Below are 17362 nucleotides of genomic sequence, written 5' to 3'. Positions count from 1 at the left end.
GGCTATAGAATAGATGCAAGTGGAAAGGCTAAGTTAAAGGCGCCCGAACACGACATTTTTTACTTTGTGTGTGTGTTAAAGGGAGGTTCAAGCTATCTAAACTCTAGAAAACATATTGGCAAGTGTCAGAGTGGCCTAAATAATTTATTATGATACTTGTTTCTATGAGGCAGTTTCAGTTTTGGTACCCAGGGGGTGGATGCATTATTACGTCATGCTATACGATGACTCGCACCACTTCTGCAATCGCTGTTGCTGCCACATGCAGGCACAGCCAGAAGAAATGCACACAGCACTCTTGGGTATTTTTTAGGAGCAGCACCATCACACCTAGTCTTATTGCTACGCGATGTCAGCCACTACTGGCCTCACAGTTCATTAGCCCAGAAAGCAGTTTGAGCACTTTTTCACTACCTGAAGGCAACAGACTTGAGTGCCCGACTATAGACATCCTACCAGCGTTGCCAGATTGGAAAGTCAGCACGACACCAGAAACTCGCTAAAATTTCCCCAGATTTCACCAGAAAATAAAATTGCCTTAAAATGCACAAAAATGACCAAGAATTAACATTCGTCAAAATCATCTTATTATTTAAAATCACGATGAGAAGCCTTTAATCATCCCTTGGAGCATCGTAGATGCCTGAACGAAACCTGCGTAGCATATCGTCTGTGATAGGCCAACGTTGTGCGAATTCGTACAATGGAATCCAAAGTTTTCAGCGACATTTTGTTGCTGTACTTCGTCTTAACACACGTTACCTGACTGAAGACACGCTCCACCACTGCATTCGACACTGGGCAAGAAAGACATGCCAGTGCATACAATGCAAGTTCCTGGTAGGGCTTTTCCCCCATGGCATTCTTAAACTTGAAAATTGTAGCCCAGAATGTTGCAGAATCCTCAGGAAGTTTCCCGTCGAAGACGGCCTGCGAAACAGGTTTTTGTGACAGCGAAACGAGCGGAGCGTCAGCACGTGTTTTGGCTGGCCACTTGACGCATTGCCGGTGGCCCGGCGTTGCTCTTCCCGTGCTTCCCACGGTAAATTCATTCCTCCACTAGAACAGCCGGTGCCGTCTATTGAAACGACTTATACCTATACGTGCGTTGAAACCTAGCGCTAGCATCACACGCTAGCACAAACCTTAGCTACAGTAAGCTTTATATAGTTCACTGTACCCTAGCAGTAGCATAGCAACACAGGGATTTCATGAGGAATAAACAAATACAAATATGGGCCTTAGAATCGTGGCGGCCGCAGGCGTTACCTAGTGTTAAATGTTCGGATGAGCAGCGCGGGTAGACGGTAATTTCGGTAGAGTGGTTTTCCTCAGATATCCCCAGATTTTGTCTGGTGTAGTAGTTTGTTGGCCTGGCCACCAGGAGCTCTACATTTTTACCAGATTTCCGAAATCTGGTGGCCAATTTCACCAGATGGCAACGCTGCATCCTACACCTAACTTAGTGCATGTGAGAGTGTGGTATAGACTCATGTTTTATCTGTCTCTCTTTCACTCCCCATTCCCCTCTCCACGTGTAGGGTAGCAAACTGGACTCAGCCTTGTTAACCTCCCTGCCTTTCCTTCTTCCCTTCTCTCTCTCTATCTCTCTACTGCTCTGTGTCGCAACATCAGCACACTGTCAATGACGCCAAAACCTGCATTTGGGGTGCAAACTTAATACAGTCGACGACCGATAATTCGGACTCCAAGAGGAACGTAAATAAGTCCGAACTATCGAATGCCCGAAAAGATGAACGTATGGCCCCTCACCACTTGGTGAGCAGGGACATGCTGGTGGCCCGTTCAAGGCAGAGGAAGGAGATCCCGCGCAGGACACTTCACAAGCAGGGCTAGGCAAGGGCAGCCGGTTTGTGAGATAAGGTGCCAAGCAGTCCCAGAGACGGCCACCCGGGGCATACTCCAGCACCAGGAAGTATGAGCAGTCAGTCTCGTAGAGGCACAGCAGCTGGGCCATGTGGGGCACACCCTGAGGCACCACACTAGGGCGACCCGAAGTAGAGCCACTGGGACTCTTGTGCAGCACCTGCGACCATCGAGACAGCACGAACGGCTGAAAATGCTGCTTGCAATTGCAGAGATGCTAAAGAGAAAAATTGTATGAGCTGCATTCGTAAATTGTGCTTCTACAATACCAAAAAAGTGGAGGGAAAGAGAGATGTACATGCATTGATGATATGCCGGAGATGTCAGCCTGGCTAATCACCTCGCATGCTACTCCATGTGCTAGGTGATAACTATGTTATATACATGGTGATCACAAACACACAAAGCGCACATAGAGTCATAAACACACCAATTCACAACAGAGGAATTCAAAAAGTTTCATTAAGGCTCGTGGAGCTCAGAAACTGAACGGCAAAGCATTGACAGCAATAGCAAGGTCTAACATTGCGCTTATCTCTTCAGGCGGTGTTATAACTATACAGGGATGCTAATGTTGGCACGGCGCAGCAAGCAAGGCAGCTGCTGCTGGGCAGAAGGAACAGCGCCCTGGAGGCTACCAGGCGTCTCACAATGCTGGCTCGATCAGGAGCATTGCCAGTCGTGTTGCGAGTGTTGCACCTCGATGGTGCACAAGATGACACCGATGCAAAACTGTCAGAGTCAGTCAGTGCCCAGTGAAATATCAGATAATGTTAGCTCGACGTTTACTGCCTGTTCCGTTCACACCAGTGCATACGCACAGCAGCTCAGCAGGAAAGCTAGTGTGCTCATGGTGCATTAATACACAATGCTCGTGCCAACAGCAAAAGGCAAAATGCTGTCCTGGCTCTGCCACCCAGCTGATTAGGTTGAATATCACTCAATTTTCAGACCAATTTTCTTGGAAGAAAGGCCAATCTGACAATCAGCTAAATACGGTAATCATTCTTGTCAGCTGCCATTTTTACTTCAACACCTGCAGAAGGCAGGCCAAAAATCGTCTTTTCTTTCATTTTTTTTATGAATGATAATGTGTCTCTGATGCATTCACTGTCCCTTAGCAGCACAGAGACAGACACCGCAGCCATAGGCGTCCCCATTTGGAACAGGCACATACATGCTGACCACTCCACATTCAAATTACCTGGTGAGCTCCAATTTTACAGCAGAAATAATGAACATTTGGCCAACAGAAATGTAGAAACACTGGTCAGCACCTTCAGCTGGGATTGAATTAACGGAAAAATTGAATTAGCCAGAGTCAAGTTAACAGAAGTCTACTGTATTAAGCATGGTCTGAGGTCATCGTGCTCCTTACTAGCACAGGTTTTGCATGGTACCAAAGATCTCGGAGGCGATGCATTAGGCCCCTTATCTACATCAACGCATTCAGTGAGTGCTGCAACCGATTCAGAGTTTGAAGCAGGCGATACTAAAAAAGCCTTACTTGTTTGGCTGAAAAATGTGTTAATGAGTGAAATGTGTCACATTTTGACTCCATAATAGCATGTTGATTCAATTCAGCTACACTGAGCAGCATTTTTCACCTAATTTAGGAGACTTGGCAAGTGTGCTGCTTAGTACACACACGAAATCACACATACATACATAAAAACAGGAACCAAATGCAAATGTCTTGCTTCGGAAAGTGCATTCATGCCCAGTAAGCTCGAAGTGCAAGAAACTTTAAACTGGAGGTTGGTACTATAGCATGTCTCGTATGGTAATATAGCGTAACATCTGTGTCTGGCTCCTACAATGTCTGTAGTTCTATGTGTGCATATTGAGCTATGGTCCCTTAGCGGTTCAAACACATCTTCCTGTCTGTCGTTGTTCATGCCACCCTTGAGTTACATTACCACTCACTGGTGCCCACATATAAGCTAAGCCTAGCTTGCTCTGATGACACACAAGTCAAAACACATGCTGATTTGCTGACCAAGCCCACCTTGATGACAACAGTCTGACTCCGCCGCATATCCAAGACGAGAAGCACAGTGCCAACAACACCGATGACTTTGTAGTGTTTCAGGTCCTGAACTGGCCCCCTTAGGCCAGGGCCCCATGTAGGCGCTGAAGTGCTTCCAGAAGTTGGTGCGCAGGACTCTAGAACCTCGGGACCTTGACTTAGGGACCACCGCCGTTCACCTTCCATGCGCCTCGCCAGTCGATGCTCGTATATTTGCTCTGCACGTGCCAGGTACTGCGCAGTCTTCCGTCGAACTGCATCCCTCCGCGAGGCACTGCTGTCCTCTGTACAAAGAGATACACAGCATATTATGTTGCTGAAGTAAGAGAACAGGGTATGCAATTTTCAGGTTTGTTCGTGCTTAAATTTCGCAGTAAGGTGGCACTTCCTATCGCCTGTTGTTTAAAGCCATCTTTGGTTGTGCCATCTCTGGCTTTGCAGCATCATACTCGAGTGTGTTATGCAAATTTAAATCAAGAGCATGAGTAGTCTGTTGCAAACGCCAACAAGAAGTGTAGATTTTCTTGGCGAGAGGATGATGGTGCCATCTGCTCCAGAAGGCGCTACTGTTTCTTTCACGGGGAACATGTAACTGTGATTTATGCCTAATGAAAACAGCAGGCACAGTCGACTTCTGCTAATTTGACCCTTACAAGATAGACAAAATCGATCGAACTATCTGATAGGCAGAATCAAACAAGATTCATAAAAATGCCAAAACACACCACCAATTCATTTGGCGCTATTTGCCAGAGTCTAACACAGCCCATGAATCAAATGCATGCACCACCACATTGGCAGCGCGTGAGTCAATGATGGATGATAAATAATCACATTTGTTTACTATACTCCGGGTGTTAGTAAACAGAAAAAATAAATTCAGACGGTCAATATTAACAGCACATTTCGCACCCACTTTCTGTGTCTAATGTAAAAAAACTCAGCTGGAAATTACATTAACACTCCTAAACAAAGCAAAAATCGAATGCGCACTAGATTTTCTAGCACGAAAAAAAATTGATTGCCCTTCCACTACAGTGAAGAGGGGTGCAAGCGAAGCTCGGGATATGCAGCCTTTCGCTGTCATAACACCTTGGCTTAGTGCTCCCTTACGGCGAGGTTGGCTCGTCGACGACGAGCCTCTTCTCAAGCGAGTTCCCAGCGGCGTTCATGAAACACCGCCTGTTCTTCAGCCAAACGTACGATGCACGGCCCGCCCCCACTCCATTCCTTCAACGCAGCCTGCTCTTCGACAGAATGAACCAAACGCGGCCTCCCCATCTGACTGCTGGGCTTAAACTGGTGGGAAATGGCAGGTGCAAGGCGAGCGAACACGCGATCGCACCCTTTCGCTCCTCCAGAGAGAAGGGACGCCTGTGATTGGCTTACGCCTTGCACTGCGTCTACCTTCTTCATGCATATAAAACCCCGCGTTAAAGGTCGCATATGATGAACTGACAGTGCCTGAATTGGTTAGTTTGGTGGTCTCGCAACCTGGAGGTCTGTGGTTCGAATCCACAGCCCGACAAGCAATTTTTATTTTCGCGCGGCTTGGGTTTTTAGAGCCAATACAAGCTTCGCTTGAATGTATACTATGTTGAACAATGGCAGCCAGCTTCGTAGAGTCAGCTCTGCCGCAGTACATTATACGAACGCCACAAAGGCAGTTTTGGTTTTGTATCCGACTGCGCCGCACAGGCAATATTCAGGCCCAATTTTCTTGAAAAACATATAAATAAACAAAAAGGTGCACATTGCAATCGGGCGAATACTGTAATCAGACATTGTGAGCTATGGTTATTATTTGAACATTTTCCTAGGGCTGGCTGAAAATAGGTGTTTTTGACAGGTGTGACATGTGTTCAACGCATTCACTGTCCCCTAAACTCCACCGGAATGGACACTACCACTAAAGGGTGACTATTAGGGTAACCATAAGGGTCGGACATGTGCATGCTGACTGGCAGAGTTCGAATTTTATGGCGAAAGCCAATTTTAGTATCAAAATAACTAAAGTTTGGACCCATAGAAATGCATGAACTCCGGCTGGGACCTTCATTTGGGATCGAACTAACAGAAAAATCAAATTAACTGGAGTCGAATTAATGGAAGCATACTGTACTACATCCAAACATTGTTTTAAATGAAACACACTGCAAACAATCACCTCTGCATGATATTTGAGCGCAAATGAGTCCTTTATACATGGCTCCCTTACTTTTGCAACGTTCAGTAGATATACCTAATACAGTGAAATCTCGTTAAACCGTAGTTGACCGGAGCTCAGAAAAAGTACGTACTAAACAGTAGTGCTGCTTAACCGAAATAGCGTGAGATGGCCCACTTACCTGTCAAAAATGGAACTCAGAGAGTGCGATGAAAGGGGGAAAAAACATGCAGTATTTATTCACTTCAAGCGACAAAAGTGTTATTTTAGTTTGATGCCGCGGCGGCCTAGCAGCAACAACAGCGGCCTCAAACTTACGAAAGCTGCGAGCCAGCTTTGTAGCCAGCCCCCTCTTTTCGGCAAACACTCGCTTGGCAGATTCCTCGTTGGTGTTACGTATTCTCCGTGCCCGCGCGCGGTAGCGCTGCAGAAGTCACGGGGCGCCGTTTCCATTGTGGGGTGCTGTTCTCGTCGTGACGACTGCATTCATGAGACTGACGTAACGTGCAGCTCCTGCCACGGTCGGGCCTGAATCACCCGTGCTGTTGTTTTCTGTGTTGTCCTCATCGCTGTCGCTAGTCGACACTTCGGCAACGATGGCGAAAAGTCAAACCTCGTAGTCGACATCTTTTTGCGGTCGCAACTTCTTCACATTCCAAATGCCACACACCGTAGTCAACAACAGACCCCTGTCGCGTGCCTGCGCCGACTTCCTAGTGTCGCGTTTGATAGCACGAACATGGCACGAGCGATGTCTAATTTCTCTTCTATGCTTAGCACCCGCCGTCTTTTTCATCCGAGCTTCGGCATGAAGCGAGTCCTTGATGCTCTCTGGCACGGCGCCGAAATGATGCTGATGTGGCTTCATGCGCAAACACACAGGGCGCTTGGAGGCCGTGGTTCCGATCTCTGAGGCTTGTTGCTCTGCTGGGCCACCCGATGGAGACGACGCACTGTCGTGTTTGCGCGACGAAAAGTGGAAACACTACGTGTTAACCAATACGTACGCAATAAGCTGGTATGGTTTATGCGGATACAAAACCCATAGTTTTCAATGGCCGCTAAGTCGGGGATTTGACTTTACCACTTTTAAAACAAAACAACTGTTTAAGCGGGTACGGTTTTACGAGGTTTTGCTGTACTTTATTATTTCTGTTGCTTACACACCCTTAAAAGGCCCCTGATCCAACCCGAGATTAAAAATGTGTTACATAGTGGTAGTTGTGCACGATACTACAATGAACATGCAGCTGCAAGACATTTCGAAGTGAAGCCATAATAACGGAGTCACAGGCGTCTGACGGCCGATAATGTGGTCGTGGCTGGTTTCTCCCCCACCTTCGTGTCTCTACCCTCACGCAGCCTCTCCCCCTCGCCATGTACCTCTCTAAATGGCATGTGGACACTACATTATTACGAATTACCCACCTAACAGTCACATTTTTCTCTCGGTTCAAAACACCGTCCACTTCCATTTACCGTGACTCCACACTTTCCGGCTACCCTCTGTTGCTGCCGCGCTCGCTCGTGCTCTCGTAAAGCTGTGCCGCAATGGAACCTATGTTGTGAATGATACGCAACCACAGCCTGATTTGTTTATAATAAGTTGTCAAAGCCGCGACAAACCACCGCACAAAGAGAAAAGAGCAAAAGTAGAGACGAAGGAGGCCCCCTTGTTTGTGGTATGCCTATCGTCTGTGCCTCTAACAAAAACGAAAGCTGAAGCACTGTGATGGTGCAGAGAAGGATTTGCATTTTGTTTCCTTTGCTGCATTTCGGCTTTCCTAAATGTGTCCTCGAAACACAAGTAATGTGGCACTGTGAATTGCAAAACAAAACACGCAACAGAAGTATGCATGACAAGCAAGCAACACGAGGAAGAGCACTCATTCAACTGCATCAACTGCAATGAGGCACACCGGCAGATGAACCGGAAATCGTAGGTTCTCGTAAGTTGAACAAACAACTGCATTTACCCTTCTGACATCACCTGCAGCACCCTTTTGACATCACGACGTCCTAAGGAAGCACCGGAAAGGCCAGGAGAGCAGCATGGGATTGTATTTTTAATTTTTGCCGTCCCTATGGATGATCGTCAAAAATGACTGTCACGGCATTGTGTGCACGATCAACGTGTTCGTTTGAAGTGTGCAACAAAATGTCAGAGGTGGTTCAGAGGCCCTTACGTGCATCAGAGTAGGACACGCTACATACTGTTATAGTTCAGAAGAAATGAAAGACAGCATACAGTGAGAATGGAAAGGATAGTAAAATGACGTGAAATGAAGAAAACACAGTGTCTGATTGGTTGCATGACACTGCTGGCCAACCACCAGTGGCACTACACATGTCATGCTGGGCCTTTTCCAATAATTATCCAGCATGCTTGCAATGACAAAGGCAGAGGGCAAGCCTCACAAGCAACGACAATGCACCATTGAAGAGAGATGTCTCACGACCCACTTGAGCAACACTTTCTGATTTTAGGTTAAAGGACAGCACTCACTTTGCACTCCTTCAAGCAGGCTGCTGACGGCCACCTTGTAGAGGGAGAAGGCCCCTACAAAGTCGCCTTGGGCTTCGCAGGCGTACGCTTTAGCAGCATAGCTGGTTGCCTCGTGCAGGTAACCGACACCCTCCGCGTCAAGCGGCGACACCGGTGTGCCAGGTGTGAAGCTCGTGGATGACTCGTGTCTCGACCGCCCCATGTCTCGGCCTTCGCAGCTATCATCTGCATCTGTGTTTACATGCATCATCACATTCCAGCAACAGCTGGTAATTCATACTGTTAATGTCTTTTCATGTATACAGTAAATCGCGGAACAAAGGTTAAATGCAACGACGTACCGTTACCGCGACTCAAGTTCGTGGTGCTACCATTGCTGCAAATAATAATTTTCCACCACTTGTCTTAAGCAGACTTGTACATTACGAATTACATGTAAATTACATGTAATCAATGACATTTATGCTAATTTTGTAATCTTACGATTACAGTTATACCTCGATATACGAACTTCAATATAACGAAATTCTCAATATAACGAAGTTTTAAAATTTTCACGACCTCTTGTCCATAGAACATCATGTATTTAGAGCCTCAATATAACGAAGTGTGTATGCGATTTCAATATAACGAAATTTCACTTCTGCTGCAAAGTATCGAGCGGCAAGAAAATAAATGGAAACTTCCGCAGACGCAGATGGTAAAATTATTGAATTACATGCGGCTGCTTGCAAACACACCTCTCAAATCGCATGCGGCCCGACAAGAGCGACCACGGAAGGGGAGCCGCATCACACTATAAAGTCCAAGTGCGATAAGATCCTCGCGCACTGTGTGCTTTAGGTGCGAGTGAAGGAGTGCGAGCGTGAGAGGAAAAAGATGGTGGCTTCACGAATGCATCCTTCCCGCACGAGCAAAGGATAAGAGGGGGAGGAAGCGAGCTCACGGTAACGCGATCAAGTGGGTGCGGGGTTTAAGTCGGCGTGCGTTTCGGCCGGCCGTGGATGCAGGCGGATGGCTGTAAGCGCAGCTGAGTGCACACACTGCCGTGCACCCTGCTTTCAAGGTGATCTGCCGTGTGTGCAAAGAGTGGGCGTGCCGGGACAGTGCCGGGACAGTGTGGCACCATGTAAGCTGTCTTCCCGCCCGTTTAGTATTGAAGGTTGCGTGATCTCGAGTTTCGGTGACCCGTTGGAGCGACAGGCAGACCAAGCATTCACTCCCCGCTGCCGGCGCTTTTCCTGATAGCGTTGTCCCAGTGCGGGCGATGCTATCGGCGGCGGGGGCAGAGTGCAGGCGAAAGCATAGCTGGCTTCGCTTAATTTGTACCGCCAATGTGAGGATATCGTTGACATGGCATGAAACCGTATCATTCGTCGCCGACTCCCAAATTCACCAAATGAATTGTTTTCTCATTAAAATTTGTTTTTTTTTCGATTGCCCGATAATTAGAAAAATTCTGCGGCCCCTTTCCGTGTGCCAAAAATCTATAGGCGACTGTACTTATTTACATAAAAGGTTGAATATGAGTACAATGAAATTTCGATATAACGCAGCAAACTGCCGATTTTACCAACTTCCTTATATTGAGGTTTAACTGTACTTGTTTACTCGGTAATAGTCAATGTAGTTCAATTACTTTCTTTTAGCAATTAATTGCATGTACCCAGTTGCATTTCTGAATCTGAATTCTTGGGTTTTATGCGCCAAAACCACAATTTGATTATTAGTCACGCCATAGTGAGGGACTCCAGATTAATTTTGACCACCAGGGGATCTTTAACTTGCCCCCAATGCATGGGACGTGGGCGTTTTTGCATTTCACCCCCATCAAAATGCGGCTACCACGGGTGGAATTTGATCCCACGACCTCGTGCTTAGCAGCGCAACACCATAGCCACTAAGCCACCGCAGTGGGTAGTTACATTTTTCAAGAAACGAGTTATAACAGGCAACACAGCTTTGAGAACTTAAATTTGGCAGGAACTAGAGTGTCCAAAGGGATGAAAACATGTATCTGGACTGCCTTCTTTCCACAATCAGCACACTGCAGTTACTCCTCAATGACCTGAACATGGCAGGCTTGCAGATTTGCACACCTCTCTTGGAAATCCGACCTCTCAGCCTTTCTCTTACAGTAAACTTTTCTCTCTCTCTCTTGGAAACACATTTAGGTGGCCTTCATAGGTGCTAAGAGCTGTTGCTCAATTCTTCTTCACTTAGTGCAGCCATGACTTCTCTGATATAGACAAAAGTTTTTGGCTGTTAGATACTGATGTTTCTATCTATTTAATATACATGTACGTGCACATGTATATACTATACACGACTCGTATGCGCCTATTTTTGTGATTGTAACACACAAACAGTATTAATAGGGCTGAATAATATAGAGCTTTATATTAAATTACATTACACATTGGGTCACCTTTTCAGGAAACATGAACATTTGCTGGCATCCATTACAATTAGTTGCTTAAGTCTAAATGGCTAACGAGTGAAACGTGCCAGGTGGTGGTCCGCCAGATGTCGGCGAACAAATGTCAACGGCGCTTCTATGGCTCGATCGCAATGGTCACTTCGGACATTGATGCCAGGGAATCGCCTATGGACAATTTTTCAGTTTTCCACTTGCCTTATCGGGAGTGCCTTTCACTAAGCCAAGCAACAATGAAGCGCTGCGCTGAATAGAGGATACAGACCTGAGCACCGCGGCCTTGAGTTACCATGAACAATCTTGTAAGCAAGTGTTTGCACGCTAAAACACAGCCATTCTCTCCAGCGCATATCGAGCTAGTTTCTCTCTTCATTTCTCCTAGCCATTCTCTCCAGCGCATCGAGCATATCTTAGTGAAGGTAAACAACGTTGAAGGGCTGCAGAAAATACACTGAAAGAGCAATGGCAGTTTGTTCTACTTACTGTATTTGTACAGTGTTAATAAAAGCAGCCTGAAAAGTAATGTTAAAGTAATAAATTACTTTTTAGTAATTGCTCAATCACTTTTGTGGGGGCGGTAATTGGTAACTGTTATCCATTACATTTTCAAACATCAAATTGTAATAGGTTACTTTATTTCTGTAATGTGTACAAGTCTGTGCTTAAGTGAGGCCGTGAATAAGGGACATCTGTGGATCTTGAAACAGCAATGTTTGGTTCTCATCATTTTTATTTCCTGCCATTGGTGGTTGCATAAAGTAAGCTTTCATTGAGGTGACAGAACAATGTCGCTGTTGAAGAAGCATTTTGTCAAAGAAAAGCAGTCTGAAAATAGGGCATGATAGAACGTTAACATACCAGTAACAAGCAACCCCCAGCTTGCATTATAAAACAAAGGGGACACTGCATCAGTCACTACGACACAGGAAATTAAATTAATGTAAGCACAAGCCTTCCTTTGAGAAAGAAATTATTCCTCTAAGAAAGCTGCTTCAGCCAACTTGGTTGGCTCTCTCTCTTCTCAGCAGAACAGTGTGCCTCCTTGAAAAATAATTTGCAATTTTCTCCTCATATTGTTCTGTACGTTCATAAAGCCATTTACTTGAACAAAGGCTGCACTTGTCGTGCTTGGTACCTTTAAGCTCCAGCTCTGTCCAGTCATCAGCCTCTTCCTCAACCGTTTCCTTGACTGGAGTGGGAAAAACAAACGCAGGACCACTAGGCGCCGGCGTAGGTTCATCTCCAAGGCAAGCACAGGCATCAGCGGCTGAGAGGATCCATGCATTGCTCAACGAAGCCAGGTCATCACTGTCATCCTTCTGTAATGGCATGAGAAGCACAGGTACACACGTTACAACAGTCTTCAATGTAAATTATAATGTGTACTTTAAGTAGTAGTCATTTGTTATACCCCTGTGCACTTGCGTACACATCTGCCAATTCTGCATCCTGTCTAAAGCAGCAATAACCATGCATTTTCTTTAGTTAAGTTGTGCCAACCAGCTTCAGTGTTAATTCTGCTTGCAAGCACAGCCTATACACTCACCAACAAGGCAACCCCCAAAAATATTGAGCATAAACCATCAAAGAATGATTGCCAAAGTCAAGCAGTAGCTTTTCCGCTAGTGCTGCTAAGATGCGCTGCTGGAGGCACTGCTTGGTTAGCTGCAATGCTTAATGCTGTAAGGCGTGTGGCTGCTATTACACTGCACTGCTTCCAAGGTTGGCCCACATTACAAACCAGATTGAAACCCTCGTGGAGAAATGCATTGTACACTGGTATTAAGATAGGCCTACCAAGTCACCACCTATGACCACACTGCATCCAGTATTGGCCCATTTTATTCAGCCAGACCATTGTCCAACCAAAGTGCAGAGAAGAGCCAAAGAAAGCGTCACTTTAAAATGTTTCCACAGCAAAATAAAACTAAGCTTTGTGCGCCTACTACTGAACACTGAGTACTGTACCTGTAGGATGGGGTCAAATTCAGCTATGTCAGGACGGAGAAATCCTGTGGGCGATGTCTGTTGTGAGGTTAGGTGCCGGTCCTCTTCCTCTCCTTCTGCGGCCATCGAACGAGCGGACTGGTCAGCCTCTTCCTCCGTTGTTGTGCGCGAGTCTAAGCTGATGGCATCGGCGGTCGAAGATGGTCCCCAAGATACTTCAGAGGAACAGTCGCCTCCGGCAAGATCCGCAGCATTGTTGACGCTAGGACGGGAGGAAGTGAACTATGTCTGACATCACAGTGCGATTAGCAGATTTAGTCTCTGTGTTCTCAAGCACACATTCAAAGGCAGCAATGTGACAGACTGAAGGAATTGCATGTGAAAGATGGGGTGCAAGCACTTAAGACAGTGCACTAATGAGATGGACGAACATTCACAGTTTCTGGTTTCATGTGGCGTAAGGTGCCACGCCAAGAATACAGTATAGGTGCCATCTGTTAGCAGGGTGCACAAACAGATACTTGTATGTACATGGGAAAAAGAGCCACGACACCCACTGCTTCAATTTATTGTTCAAGTGGTCAGCAGTGCTGCCCTTTGACTGAAGCGGTCACTGCATTCCTTAACACTCGTCAGTGATTCCAAAACTGCGGCTTTGTTATCTAGAGCTTTCAGCACTGACTCAAAGGCGCTGTGGTTGGATGTTTTAAGCAAGCAACTCTGGATCACAGCAATCACTGAGCAATTTTGGCAAGGTTATTGCGATTGCGTACTGACTACTTCACCTGAGCAAGAGGCATTGCCCTCCAATATGTGTGTTGTGTAGAAGAAAGTATTAAAAAAATGTGCGTGTTTTCGTCACTTCAATCGGATGTCACTTGTTGCAATTGAGACTTCAATTCTGGCACTCACTTCACTCTATCGAAGAACACACCTTTGACAAAAGTACTTCATAGGCAAACTGAATATTCAGTTGAAGACAAGGGTTGTACTAATGTTGAGCAGTTCTCACTGGAACTGCATTAGCCGTAGGTCGACAGACATTGCTTTTATATATGTACGCAACAAGTTTGACATGTTTCAACATAAATTTGTGACAACAAGGTTACAGCAGATGTGTTCACGTTTGTTCTAAGAGGCCATATGGAAAGGACTTTATCTGGCCCTCTAGTGAACAATTCATATTAAAATCAGTATAAGGATCATAATAGGACGAGTTGTCCTTTTTATGAGTATATTTGTATGTACCAAACACTTATGTAAAGAACAAATAAACAAGACAAAGGTGTTTATTAGCACTTGCTTACCTGACTCAGTTACAGCCACATGCTTATGTCCTATAAAGCATTTCGACTGCTTCTGAATGATACTATATGCACTTGCTTATATTCCTACTAAGCATGCAAGGCCAAAAGCACAGAAAGAAGAAACAATTATAAATGACAACGAGTTTGACAATGACAATGACAATGAATGAAATGGCAATGAGTTTGTGCTATGAGTAACAAGTAATCTTGCGCCAATAGAGTAAAAATTTCAAGAGAGCAGCACGAGAACATTGGTACTCTGGAAAATGCTAGTGTGGCATTAGAGAAGTGTTTCAAAGAAGGTTTAATTTTTGTGTAGAATCCTGTCTTTGTGCTGCTCTATTTAAACCTGTTCCTGCACCAACCAGTGCAACTCCATACAGTTCGTCAATGCACTGCAGACTATGATGACTGCAGCTTTGCTTATGCTTGATTATACACATCATAACAAACAAACTACAGAAAAGGAGTACCCACAAACCTTGCTTTTTCATTGTTTGCTAAAACTTGGAGTCATAAAATGTAAGTCAGTCACAATGAACAGAACACCCCCTGTTATATGGGTGAGCCTGCAAGGGGCATTCACAAAGTTTGTGTTACTGGAGCCATAGATTTAAGGGTGTGAGGGGGATGAGGCAGACACGACAGGCATCACAATGAGCGCACATTTCTATTTTCAGCGGCAAATGAAAACGCTGTTCTATATATGCAGTACCACGAAACGCCTCTTGTAACAGCTGGAACAATGCCAAATCATTGCCTGTTCTTCCATTGCCATTGTTGCTTACCACTGATTGGATGAGGAGTCACTAGGTTTGGACGGCGGCGCCAGCAAGGGTGGCCTCAGGCCCGACATCTCCCCTTCAACATCGTCGTGGCATTCTTGGCTGTTCTGTTAGAAGGGAACCCGAGCACGACATCAACGTCACGCTTTAATGAAGCACTTGCAGCTTTCAGGAACCGCAAACAAGACATGCACAACAATACGAAGAGAGCATAGCAAATCCACAGTGAAGGCACAGCCCTATTTCATAGTCAAACACATAACCTTCTTGGATGCATCATCACATGTAAATTACGTGAAAAGGAAGAACTGGACATATCCACAAACACTTCTGATAATCCCCCAAGAAGAAAAAAACACAAAAAAACATCGAAAATAACATGCTGCTGTTGACCCTGCTTTTTATTGCCAGTATGAGCAACACTCATTCAAGTCTCCTCTTTAACCTTTTAAAACCCCAGACACACGCTGCAGGTGTCCCATCAATTCGTAACAATATCGACAAAGCTGACTCCTACACATTCAGGATACAGTTTGTTTTCTTTTCTTTGGCTTGCTGGAAAGCAATCATGCTCACCAGTTCCATGCAGTGAATGCAGTCAAGCTTGATTGAGGGTTATTATTTTGCAATTAGCATTGATTTGATTATAATGTGCTAAACCAATAATATTTATTACATATGTTTTGAAGCAAAGAACCTTTACAGGAACAAAGAATTTGCGTTTTAGGTGAATATAGAAAGAAAAGCAGAGCAAGCGGCGCACTTCCAAAATCAAAACATTATGCGCAATGACATCATGCAGTAAAAAAATGAAGAAATAAAAGGCAGGGGAAAAGATTTGTGTGGATTTATTAGGCTAAGTAATTTTTCTTCTTCAAATCATCAGATAAACTGTATTTAGCAGATTTTTGTTGCGACCTTCTTTCAAAAGAAACGAACCTAAAGATTGGAGACAGATGCTACACAGTGATCCACAAGACATACATAAGCAATGGGGAGTGGATTCTCTAATACATCATTTGACTAGGATATTGTGCAGCCACGTTTATCCTTACTGCTCAAATTTGTTTTTAATTTCTTTATGACATGCCTCAATTTCACAAAATGTTTTCTGTATGCTTACAGCCGCTCCATGTTTAAGCAAACAGTTGTTTCGAGGCGGTTAACGTGATAACAAAATAGTCTCAACAGAATGACACTTTAAACAGGTGTTACACCTAGAGTGGCAACTTGCCGAGGCAATAAATATTTCTCAACAAAGTGTATTTCCTATCAAAGCAAAATTTTTGTGGTATAACTTGATGTGCATACTGCTGCTGTGTGTGTGCTTCGGCTTTGTATCTTTATGGTGCGCTTTTTATCTAAGTAGAGAATGGTCGTGCCATTCCACTCATGTGTGCTAAGCTTTCCATTAGGACATATCGAATCACTCTAGCAGCAACAAAGCTAAAAAAGTAAACATGGCCATTGTTCATTACCATGTCAGAAAAGCGACGTGAGCTTATCTGATAACTCAGTGGGCCAGTGTCACACACAGCAGTGGCTGTCACTTGCCTGCAGAGCCTTATCGCCCACAACTGCAAAGCCTAGGGCATGTTGGTAAAATTGCCTATATGCCCTAAGCTTCCCAATTTCCTGTAAAGTCTTTCATTCAAAATTTCAAAGTATCTGAATTGATAATGGTGATGCGGATTTGTGGAGTAGGAAGCAAAGAGTACGTGTAATCATGGCATCCAAATGGAGTTGGGGTCGCCAGCTCTCGAGTGGACGTAGTCGAGAGGCGAAATATGGAGGAGGCGACTGGCGGCGACCAACCCTGCCAGTTCCAGGAGCCGCCTTTCAGTATGTGTAGTCTGTAGTCGTATACCATGTCTGAGGTTTACATCAAGAAAAGTGCACTAGCTGCCTGGCTGATATGGCTACCAATGCAGATAAGGGTACTGTCAATGGCTAGGGCCTATACCAGAACTACAACCACTACAAAAACAAAACCAGCTTTATGTTTATGACAGTGCAGCCGAAGAAAAAAAGAGAAGAACGTCCAACCAAGCTGTCAGGCAATATAAAAAGAAAATCAAGTTTATTTATTATTATCCAGTAGAAAAAAGAGCAAAAGTGGAGATATTTACTTAAAGGTCGGGACTGTCCCACTAAATTCGAGATGGTTGACAGTTCTAAATGGAGTGCACATTATGTTAGCCTGGCCAAGTTATAGAAAGTAACAGCTATCCAGTGAAAAAAAAACAACAACAAAAGTGAATCTTCAGGAAAGAGGGATAGAGCTTGGTCTAGGAAAG

At 45.0% G+C, this 17362-nt stretch overlaps 1 protein-coding gene across 2 annotated transcripts in view; it reads right to left on the bottom strand.

Annotated features, from left to right (window-relative positions):
- LOC126541874 (ribosomal protein S6 kinase-like 1) overlaps nucleotides 1-17362 on the bottom strand; it is a 32705-nt gene that overhangs the window by 13052 nt on the left and 2291 nt on the right. The window contains exons 5-10 of one of the 2 annotated variants that reach the window (XM_050188834.3): nucleotides 15069-15172; nucleotides 12995-13235; nucleotides 12162-12345; nucleotides 8590-8820; nucleotides 3896-4200; nucleotides 1774-2047 (exon numbers count right to left, since the gene is read on the bottom strand). In XM_050188834.3, coding sequence (XP_050044791.1) covers nucleotides 1774-2047; nucleotides 3896-4200; nucleotides 8590-8820; nucleotides 12162-12345; nucleotides 12995-13235; nucleotides 15069-15172 — 1339 coding nt within the window. The remainder of the gene's footprint in view (nucleotides 1-1773; nucleotides 2048-3895; nucleotides 4201-8589; nucleotides 8821-12161; nucleotides 12346-12994; nucleotides 13236-15068; nucleotides 15173-17362) is intronic. The other variant, XM_055076358.2, reaches the window with a different exon arrangement.

This window comes from Dermacentor andersoni, chromosome 3, assembly GCF_023375885.2.
Source record: "Dermacentor andersoni chromosome 3, qqDerAnde1_hic_scaffold, whole genome shotgun sequence".
Lineage (NCBI taxonomy): Eukaryota > Metazoa > Arthropoda > Arachnida > Ixodida > Ixodidae > Dermacentor > Dermacentor andersoni.
Note: the sequence above shows the minus strand (reverse complement) of the source record. Positions and strands in the feature narration are given on the sequence as shown.